The sequence below is a fragment of the Platalea leucorodia genome, assembly GCF_965183815.1.
Source record: "Platalea leucorodia genome assembly, chromosome: 3".
Classification (NCBI taxonomy): Eukaryota; Metazoa; Chordata; class Aves; order Pelecaniformes; family Threskiornithidae; genus Platalea; species Platalea leucorodia.
In genome coordinates, this window is record NC_138825.1 from 121,711,520 (window position 1) to 121,722,807 (window position 11,288).

Below are 11,288 nucleotides of genomic sequence, written 5' to 3' on the forward strand. Positions count from 1 at the left end.
ACCACTTCTTCATTATTAATTAAGTGTATGAACATACTCTTTGCTGGACAAAAGAGCCTCATTAGACAAGAGATACACCGTCAATGAAAGGTCATAGTACTGATTCACAAAGGGACAGAAAATCACATGCCATTATTTTTAATTCTAAAATATCCTAAGTTGTTTTTGTGCTGTTCTTGTGGTCATCTCTGTTGCATCACCTGAGACTGTGGGTTTGCTTGTGGTTAATGTGGTCACAAAAGGTAGTGCCAAGTGACAGAAAAGCAGCCAGGCCCACTGTTGAATGGTGAAACTTCAATTTCCTGTCTTGTTTCTTATGCGAAGCAAATGAATGGAGGAACATCGCTGCTATTTTCAGGGGTCTGTTAGGAACATTTTCTGACAAATCTATATGGTGGAGGTGCCACGGCTTAATTCTTTCCTGCATTGTATCCTGAAGATGGAGTTTAGATGTTCGAGCATACTTGATAAATTTTGTGGTATTCTTCCGAGTAAATTTATGTGGGTTTCCATTGTTATCTCAGCTTACATGAATATTTAAACAACTTATTATTAAGGGATAGAGATAGGCCAAAGACTGCTGGAGGAGAAAGACGCCCCTCCCCAGGAGCGCTTTGGCTTAAGCTGCGAGAGTTCTCGAGGCAAGCGGGAGAAGCGGGAGCGGTGGGGCAGCGCAGGGCCTGAGAACACGGAGGGGGCAGCATCAGAGCCAGCTGAGTCAGGTAGCCGGACACATGCTGCAGTGATGTTAACCACAGGAGGTGGTGAGTCTTAACTATGCTAACTCGACTTGCTACTCTTAGCTTGGGACAACCTATGTCTTGTAAACAGGACTCGATTGCAGTGCTTCAACCATTACTCCACTAGCGTAACTGCTGCGGATTTAGCTCAATTTTTTTTTTTTGTGCTGGAGGTGTTGTTTACGAGGAAAGAAAAAAAAACATAGGAAAAAAGAGAAGGGAAGGGGTAATCTGGCCGTATCTGTTGGATTTTTATTTTGTACTTATTACCTTAGTATTTTTCCGCAGACAACGGTTACGTTTAGGAACAAGATACAGCTGTATAAAAGTCCCGTAGTTACCATTGTCCTGTTCCTAGCTCAGCCGTAAAAAGGTTTTCTGCAGTTTCAGCCACAGTTCTGCAGGCATGAATAATCGTGAGTGCAGAACTGAGTCTGCAGCTCATTTATGCTCAGAAATAACTGTATGCCTTAAAAACCTAATTTATGAGTGCATCGCATTTTGATTTGCAAAGTGACATTAATTGCTGTTGCAGTTACTTGTGCCAGAGGCATCTGAATATTTTTCCTTGTGTCTGTATGTATTTCCACTGTTCTTTTTCAGCGGAAAGAGTCGTTCTGGGAAGGATTTGAACAGTAGAAAAATGTGGCATTTGAACTGGGATTATTACCTTTTAAGAGGGCAGTGAATCTGAGTTACTTCACGGTGCTGGTGTACGAGGAAGGGGCCCGGCGCTGTGTGTGCGCAGCGCTGCAGAGCTGCCTGGAGCCGACAGTGACCAATGTAGCCTTCAGTGCTGGTTGGCAGCATTGACGTCAGCCCATAGCTGAGAAATTAGCTGAAGCCCGCAGGGAAAATAGGCAAAGAAAAACCATATAATTTCTCAATGCAGCACAACCAAGCTATTTCTCTTTTTATATTTTAGCCTATCAGCAAGACCTGTAATGCTTTGCTCAATTTGGATTCAGAGAAAAGGTTGCCAAAAATAGAGCAGTTAAATGTCAACATTAATGGTATCACAGCAGTAAAATATTTCTCACAGCAAGATGCCTGACTTATAGCTATTATTCACTAGTTGCCTCCTATTTTTTTAGGCAAAAATGCAGCACGTCCTCTAGTCCTAAGCCACCCAGTCTTATTTGGACCAAGAATTTGTCAGCACAGAGAGCATGCCATGACAGTCCCAGAACTGCGTGTGCTAATGCAGGGCCAAACCTGCAACCCCTTCCTTACATGAATTACTCTGCCATAAAGTTGTCGATAAATAAAAATCCAAATTAGTAACACGAGCAAACCACAAGTGCTTTGAGGTAGGGACTGCCATTTCACTGTCATCATACAGCACCTAGCACTGCCGGGTTCTGCCTGTGATGCAGGCATTTAGGAGCTGCTGCACCAGGAATACAGGTCAGCTGGGTGTACTGGGACCCCACCTTCCTCATCTCAGAGTATTCTGCAGGCAATATGCAGTGGGTTTGGAGCAGTCTTATGAAAACAAATCCAAGCTGTCAGGTATGCGTGTGGTCACTGTAAGCCTATTTGAATTTAACTGTGGCTTGTGGGTTTTGGAGATGAGAGTGGACAAATAGTCCAAAGGGGAGTAGCGCGTTATCTGGAATGGTTTCTAGGTTTTAGTGCTGATAACGGGTGTTTGTCACTGCTAAAAGACCAAGTCATCCTGTCAGAAATGTCACTGTTGGGACTTTTTTTTCTTTACAGTCTTAAATTATTCCTTAATTAATTAATCACCAGTACCCACTTAGATCCTGTGTATAATGCAAAACACAGAAGTGCCAACAGACTGACGTAGGACTGAAAGTCCTATGTCTGATCCTGATTTTCCTTTGTTTGCTTGTGGACCCTTGCAGGTAACCACCTAAGCCATATTCACCTACCTCGCAGGAGTACTGGGTGGAGACTTAAATAAGGAATGTACATAGTTAGAAAATCTAATGTGCTGTTTAAGGGTTTAGCCTGCTAGCGAGCATTTATAGACTGTACTCTGTAATCTCATCTGTGGAGACAGAATTTGTTACGGCCCCAGCTAAAGAGCTTTGAATCTCAAAATCCGTCTGGAGCAGATATGTGTATTTTTTTATTTCTGGAGCAATTGGGCCAAGTGTTGATGTCTGTCTGGAGGCGACAAGTTGCAGAATCTAGTGGACTTTAGATGGGACTGGAGCCATGCTCGGCTGAAAGAGAACCACCACAACAAAAGAGAAGAGCCCCAGCCCAACAGCTGTGAAACGACTTCAGGCCAAACGTTTGATAGGTTGGATTCCAGTCCCTCTTCTTAACCATGAACTTCTGTGCTCTCTCTCCTCTTTGTACTTTGTTTTTCAGTGCTGTTGGCCACTAATATGTGTGCAAAACACCATCATAGGCACCAGGGTATTTTATAAGGCCTTACAGACCAATGATCGCTGCCCCCCGGGGGCAGGATCCCCAGGATCTGTTGTGACAGCTGATAAAAGTCTAGCCATGCTTGCCCTCGCCTATATTCAGGAGCAGCACACACTCATCTGCCCTATCCAGGTGCAGGAGTATTCTGCAGTCCAAGAGTGCCGTGGTCTGCGCTGCTACTCGGACGGTCGACTGCTGATCTAACTGTTTTTCTCTGCTTCCAGGAGAGAAATACGAGCTGCACGCAGGAACAGAGTCCACTCCCAGTGTGGTAGTGCATGTCTGCGACAGCGACATGGAAGAAGACGAGGACCCAAAGAATTCTCCAAAGCCAAAAATCATTCAAACTCGGCGCCCTGGTCTGCCACCGCCTGTATCTAACTGAGCCTCTCCGGCAGAAGCAGCACTTCTCTCCTCCGACACAGCTCTTGTTTTTTGTTTGCTTTGTTTTGTTGAAAGGCAGCCATTGCCTTTTGAGTACCAGGACATTAAACTCATTGAAATCCCTTCACAGTAATCAAGCCTATGTAATGAAAGGGCTAGGAAAAAGATCTTTGTATATGTAACCATATCACACACACCAACAAATAGATTTTTCTGGAAAGGACAAAACAAGGCTGAAGAAACAAGGGAGGGTTTCAGTCTGAGGATTTTTTCACAGCTATAATTTGCATGCTAAACACCACTACCAGAGAGATTGCTCAGGGTGGGCAGTTAGGCCGATATCAGGCTTGATATTCAGACTCCCAGAATACTTGCTAGTGCCCTGCATCGAGCAGCCTGCTCCTCCACCCTCCTCAGTTCCCCAGCAGACCTTAATGTTTTCCCTTTCTTTAATTTTTTTTAAGGGGGGCGCGTGTGTTGTTTTTAATATACTAGCAGCTTGGTGGCCTTTTCACCCCCCTGGAATTTTCTGTGAGGAATACTATCTTTGCAACATTTTTAGAAACGGCAGAAAAACACCCTCTTCCACCAACCGCTGTGGAGCATGCTGGTCCTTAATGGTGGCAGGGGTGGGAGACAGAGCTCTCTGGGCTGAGGGGAGAGGCAGCAGCTTGCTGGAGGGTCCGGTGTCTTTCAGTCCGTCTCTCTAAGGAGGAGGGAGCCAGAATATCAATAGGGATTGCCATTTTCTCTCCCGTAAAGGTATGAGTGGTACTTCTCTCTGAGCTTGAGAAGAAAGAGAAGCTAACTGACTGCTCGTTTAAGATGGGATTCATTGCTCTCTGTCATAGCTGTAAGTTCTAGTCATGACACAGGCTGAATGCTTTCCTAGTGGTGTGTTGAATAGCCCTGAAACTGTTAGCAATGACTCGTACATCTCTAATATTCAGACCTTTTCCCTCCCCACTTCCTGTGCTTTAAAGCCCATTTTGAGCTGTATGCAGTTTGGGTTTGTGGAGGTGAGGAGAGGTTAGTTGGTGTTCTTTTGTTGTTTGTTTTTTTTTTTCTCTTTTTTTAGGCCAAAGAAAACAGGACCATAATTACACACTTGAAATTAGACTGCATGCAACTGAATCCCCTTTTTTCACTCTGTCCTGCATGTTTCGTTCACTTGCAATGTATACTGGGTTACAAAAATCGTTCTGTGTTTTCATCATGGCTGACAGCAGACAAATACTGGATTCCCTGTCTGGCAGACCTTCCATGATGATTTTTTTTTTTATGCGTACTTGTCATTTTGAGAACATATTTTCTAGACGTTTGAGCTCAGATTTTGCATATATTTAAGCATGCGCTTAATTTATGCACACGAGTAGTTCCACTGAAATTAATACTGCAGAAAACTGAGCATATGTGTAAGATACGGTGGGATTTTTAAGCTAATTAGCTGCAGCTGTACTCCCAACAGTGACTATAAAATGGCACAGTGAGATTCCACGGTTTAAAATCCTTTACAGGTTCAAATAAGTAAATACGTCTTGGAAGCTCATTCTGGGATCTGAAAAGTCAGCTTAGGTTCTGTAATCAAGATTTTTGTCATAAAACCTAATGATCCGGTTTCTGAGGGAGGGTTCCATTCCACCCTTGATTAGCGGTGAGGCTACAGGCTTCAGCAGAGGCAAGTCCCCCTTGCTGGGCTGTTGGCTCTGCAGGGCTGCCAGGGACAAAAGCACGTTGCTCGGTCGGTGAAGACAGGAGATGCCATTCTCACGTAGTTCATTCGCTGACCACCCCCTACTGCTCCCGTTGAGCTGTAGTGCTTTACTTAGCATATGCCTATGATGTGATACTTGTTACTGCATTATGGACGTCGTCGTGCGTGTGTTACACTAATAGAAGCACATTAAATACAGCCAAGACTGAACAAAAAATGGGGCTTTAGTATCCTCATGATATCTGTGTAAAGTTGTCTTAAAGTAACTCCTTAGAGATTTCACTTCAGTTATTTTTTCAGTGACGCATTTAGAATTGGTTTCAATAAATAAATTGTCACTCACTGCCCTAGGACCTGACGTTCCTGTTGAAAACACCGTCGTAGGCCACCTGCAATATTTCAGGAGTAATACCGCTGTCTTTTTTGAGGACATACAGAACGCTAAGGTCCGTGGGTTTTAGACCAGTGTAAACAGGGAGAGTAAGATTTAAACGGCTGAGATTTTTTGTCAATATATCCTGTATGGAATAAATTACTGTCCCATCGTCAACTGATGTAAGCGATCAGAGATCTCCAATCGAAGTTGATACTCTGGATTTTTTTACATGCAAAAGTGTTGGAGGCTGAATCTGGTCCTTGTGTCCATGTACTCAGACTTCAGAGAGACTTGGTTCTGAACCACCGACTTTGGCCTCAAATGGTGTAAAACTATACTGCAAATTAAAGCATTGGATCTTAAATGGTCTCTCCTCAAAGTGCATTTTCAGACATTTAAGAGCAGGCGCCATTCGATGACTACTCTTTGTCTTTATAAAACTATGTAGTACTACCCAGGAGGGACTGGAACATAGCTCATTGGTTAAAGCACAGAAATAGAAACACAGCTACAAACCTGAAAACTCAAAGAAGCCCGTTTAAACTGTGGTGAAAGCTTATATATCACCTTTATATGCTAAAATAACGGTCATCATAGAAAAATGTTTCAGGTATTATGGAATAACGTCCCTATCATAGAAGTAACAGCATTTGTGACTCTTAAGGTAGTATTTTGCTAAAGGCTGGTTCTTGCCTGGCACGGAAGAAAGGCTTTGGTCAAAAAATGCTGACCATCTGGAAGAGTAACTGGCCTAGTTGATTCCTAACTCACAGAGAGAGCCTCTACTCACTTCAGCGGGAATCTTCTTTGGTGAGCTTAGTCCCTCTGACTTGCACTTTTCCCAGGGTGTCTGCAGTGCTAAAGCAGCTTCTCTCATGTTGTAATACTGTAGATAGATAAGAACAAAACCTCTGTGTTACCTTGCAGCTCCTGATGCACAGTGACACAGATGACGGGATGGCCTTTTCGTTTCCTTCCCGAAGCAGGAGCCCTGGGGAGGCTGGCAGCCGTGCCCCGGGGCCCTCTGTAGGGTGGGCCTTGCTCCTGCTGCTGGCTGGAAATTAAAGAAGGAAATCGGGAATACAGTTGCTGTTTCTGTTGCCCGCTGCCTGCTTGTCCTTTCTGACCTTTCAGATACGAAATCGAAATGTTAATGACTTCCTAAGCACGGTTAAAAGCATGAAAACATTTACAGCGCACGGAGAAAGGGTATTTTAGAATCTGCTCTTTTGGAACAAAAGAACAATGAATTTTTGTGGCCTTGATTTTTGTAATTAAGACGAGGTAGTACAAACTCCCCCCTTCCTAACACAGACACATACACGCTCAAGTACACTTTGTTTTCAGCAAGAAAACATGGCGAGAGCATCCCCTCCTCAACCATACCAAGACTGCAGACATAGTTATTGTAAAGTGCTTTATGTTATAAAAATGAGCCCCATGGATAAATTGTTTAACATTTATTTGATCCTAAATTGGGTGGGAGGGGTGGGTTGTTATTATTTTGGTCTTTTGCCCCCTCCCTCCCATTCAGCAACAGCGAAAAAGCTTTCTGCAAAGAGACAGACTGTTCTTTGTACAGAGTAACAGGCTGAACCATCTTGCACGACTTGATTACAGTGGTACGTCTGAGCACTGTGACAGATTATGTTAGCATTTCCATTGTATTGTACATACTTTTGAAATATTCTATTTAGTCATATTTTATAGGAGTACTAAAAAGCTATTGGCTAATTAATCACTTTTACACTTGTATAATTCAGAGCTTAGTTTAAAAAATAAATACGGCAAACAGTATTTTTGTGTTCTGCTTGCGTTGGCATTTTGAAAAGCAACGTTTAAAGAGTTAAGCGATATAAATAAACTGATTAGTGTGGTGTATACCACTGCTCTCTTAACTGGTAGAACTGAAAATGCTTAAATGTGTGACATAGGCCGAACTCTGTTTCAGTAGAAATTAGGGAGGAAAAGTAGCCCTCTCGTTGGCAGGATATGCCATGTTCTATTTTAAACTGCTGCAGTTTCACGGAGTCATGTGAACTTGCACTGGTTTGCATGGATTTGGCTATGTGTATGCAAAAAAAGAATACAGCGCAGTCCCCGGTGAGCGAAAGCACATCCCCGACAGCCGATGCGGTTCTTCCTGTGCTTTTGTTGTACTGGGGAATGAGTGCTTGCCTAAGGAACATGGCATCCAGCTACCATCCAGGCTGGGGAGAAGCTTCTATTAACATTAATTATTACAAAAATCAAAACTCATTGTTTGTAGTCTCTTGTGTCAATTTGTACTGGATCTTGCAAAGGACTGGAAACCAGGAGATGAGTTTGCTAATTAACTGTCTTGTGAAATTCTTATATTTGATCACTCAGAACTGCATTTGGAAACACGATTTTTTTTTTCTGGGTGCCTGGCATAAAACATTCAGTTTCTTAAAGGATGATTGTTCATTATTCTGAAAAGTGGATCTGCTTACGAAGTCTTGTTGGAAATGCAAGCTCTCAGCTCACTGATTCCTTTTGAAAAGACAGGCCTTAACATCTGTGTTTTGATTAGAAAAAGTAGTAGTAGTCATCTTCTTACGGAGTCCTTCAGAGGTAAAATGCACTATAGGAGGCCTGATCTGTTCTTCACTGTTGAGCAACAAATGGTCTTTCCCAACTACAGTAAGGTTCTTCATCTGATCCGACTGAAATGTCGCATTACCTACATGCCGACTGCGGCTCTTCCGTCTTGCTTGGCACTGGACAGAAGCTTCAAGGCCTCAGTGGTAAATGGCAGGAGCTGCGTGTCCCGGAGCATCTCAGACTGGGCTGTGGTTGAGGACATGACTGTCTGTATGCGTATGACTTCGGCACGCATTTAATTTGCACATGCAAATGGGCAATATTTATTTATCTGGGCATTTGTGCATGCAAGCGATAATGTGCAACCTAACCCCGCACGATACCGACTCAAGGGAGTTAAGAGCGTTTCTCCCAGCTGCAGCAGGGGCCTGTGGCTTCCATGGCTCGTGCCTTGGCAACCCACAGCCAAAGCTCCCCGTACTTCATTGCAGTCTGGCTGTTGCTGTTCCTTGCGCAGCCCTGTGTTTTTTGTCCTGAAGAGTGACAATCAAAGCAAGAGAGATGGCGATTTGAGGAGGACGTGTTGGGAAGCGCAGAGCAGACCCCAGCTCTGCAGCTGGCTCTGTGGTGACCACCTCCCTCCCTGATGATCGGCCCAGCTTCTTGAAATGGATTCAGCAACTCGCAGGGGTTGGGGCCTTCGGTGTTTTACTGCCGGTGATGAAATCCGTAGTCAGTTTGGTGGTGTTACAGGCAGACTTACGGGAAGAGCTTGCCTGAAGTGAAGGCAATACCTGTCACGGACCTGGGGAGCTGGAACAGGCTTTCTGAGGAAGAGGGGATTTAAGCAGGTTATTGTGGATATCCTGATTAAAGTGCATTCAGATCGCCTCCTCTAAAGAATCTTTACGAAATTTATTTTTGTTCCTTCTTCAGTGGTAAACATTTTACCACTAAACATTTAGCCACTTACGACTTTCTCTCACATACTAGTGTGAATTTAAGACCTTTGCATTTCTTTGATTCACCTCTGCCCAAAAAATCATATTTAGTTCTGTTTTACTAAAAAGCAAAACCACGTATGGATTAAAATCCCAGACAGACCTTTGCTTATACTCATCCTCATGCAATGCTCTTGAATAACTATGCTAGCAAAAAAAAAAAAAAAAAAGCCAAACCCAAACATCAAGAAAACATTGCTTTTTGTGTTTTAGCACATCTTCTGGGGGGAGTACAGCAGCTTTCAAACACTCTAGGCTCCTCTTAAAAGGAGATACTTTTTCTAATGTGAGGTGTGCTCTTTTTTAAGTACACATAGACTGTGGCATTCGGGGGTAAAATGACAAGGGAGGAAGCGTTGTAAAGCTCTTCCCCACACGCCTGTATGAAGTGTTGAGTGTGTTTGCTTTGGCTTGGAGGGGAGCGGAGTCCGCACCGTTACAGGCAGAACAGCAGCCGCACTCCCGATGGAAGGGCGAGGAGTGCAGAGATGCTCAAAAAGCATGAAAAAAAAGACTTAATTCGTGTCTCCCCTTTTGTCAATTTGTTCAGTTGCTACACAGATATTCTGGGGCTACAATAAGAGTCATCCGTGGATTCTTTTAATATAGGATTGAGTACCGATGCAGCAGCTACAAAGCCTAGAATCTGGGGCATCTGTTAGTGAGATTCTTGCTGGAGTAAGACTGGGAAAGCTGTGAAGTGTGAGCAGCCTCAAAGTTAATGAAAAATGAAGATATTAAGCACCTTAAGACAGACTTCAGGGTTTAAATTCATGTAAATGAGAGCTGTACTAAGAAGGGCCCATTTGCTGTTCCTGAGTCAGGGGCTTCCTCACTCACCCGAGTAAGAGTGTCTAGCAAGAAGGATTAAACTTCTCTATTATTATACACCAGAAAATCAGCCTTGTTTTAACAAATTATTGTGCGTGATCATTTAGCTAGTATGAGAAAGTTGTATCTACATTAACGTCACACAGATGCGTTCTCTTCACTATTCGGTTAATGAAGGTAGATGTTTTGAATCCATTTTAGAGCAGAGTTCTTGTTCAGAAACTTCCGAAAGAAATGCCACCTGTAATGACTGACGGATCCTTAAGTGTCAATTTGGCAAGTTGTCCTACTGTGGGTAGCTGCAGAAATATTTCATGTATGTTGTTGTAGATTTAAAAACATGACTCATGTTTTCATTCAAGTGTCTGCATTTCTGACACAGATGTGACATATCTGTATATATGATAAATCAATACTATTTTTAACCACATATTTTGTACAAATATTCACATTAGCTCTGTACTTCAGTGAAAATCTGTTATGGTATTAAACATTTTGGTGGAATTAGCAAACTCCTTGTCCATGCTTTGTTTTCATTTTATAACAGTTTTAAGCAGCTGAGCCATTTCTTACGTTCAAGACAAATATTATCATTTCCACCTATCCAGAACAGTGCCTTAAATCCATATACACCTCTACCCTCTAGTGACGAATTCCCGCCACTGCAGAAGCGTGCAGGTCACGACCGGAGTTCCCCAGACCTCGGGATCTGAGTGACCAGAGGCCAAAATTAAAGTTGAACCAACAGTAAATGTGAGCACCATTTTTCCTAGCTAATGAGAGTAACGATTCGCGTGAGACAGCACATTGCTGTTGAAGGGTACCCAACCAGAGACTTCAATACACACAGGTGCAATTTTATAATGGCTTTTTTCTTTTCTTTTAACCTCTTTCTCCCAAACTTCTGGCGTGGGTTGCTGTCAGGAATCAGATGATGAACTTGGTGCTACAGTTGTGGTCTAGTTCAGTTTCCTGTGTACAAAAGCCACATCCACACAGCTTCTACCAGCCACAGGAGCAATATGTATTTTCAGTTTTGTACTAGTCTCAGTCTCATATCTCTAACAAACAGAACAACACTAATTAAGGGGAGGGGAAAAAAAAAGACATTAAGAAAACAATTAAAAGAGCCTTGTCCCCTGCTATAATTCTTCGCGCCGGGGTGAAGGGGAGGAAGGTATCACTCTTGCTTAAAAAATTTAAATACAATGACCAGACTTTGCTACTGCCCCTGGCTTGAGCGAGTCCCTCACTGCACAGCTCAGTCATCTCGA

General features: G+C 43.1%; 1 protein-coding gene across 2 annotated transcripts in view; it reads left to right on the forward strand.

The window, feature by feature from the left end:
- The window catches only part of RCAN2 (regulator of calcineurin 2), a gene marked incomplete at both ends in the record, with an annotated part of 89,683 nt that extends 86,155 nt beyond the window's left edge, over positions 1 to 3,528 (forward strand). For both annotated transcript variants that reach the window (XM_082305232.1, XM_082305233.1), the window contains one exon: positions 3,368 to 3,528. In XM_082305232.1, the coding sequence (XP_082161358.1) occupies positions 3,368 to 3,528 (161 nt within the window). The remainder of the gene's footprint in view (positions 1 to 3,367) is intronic.
- Between the last annotated feature and the right edge of the window lie 7,760 nt (positions 3,529 to 11,288).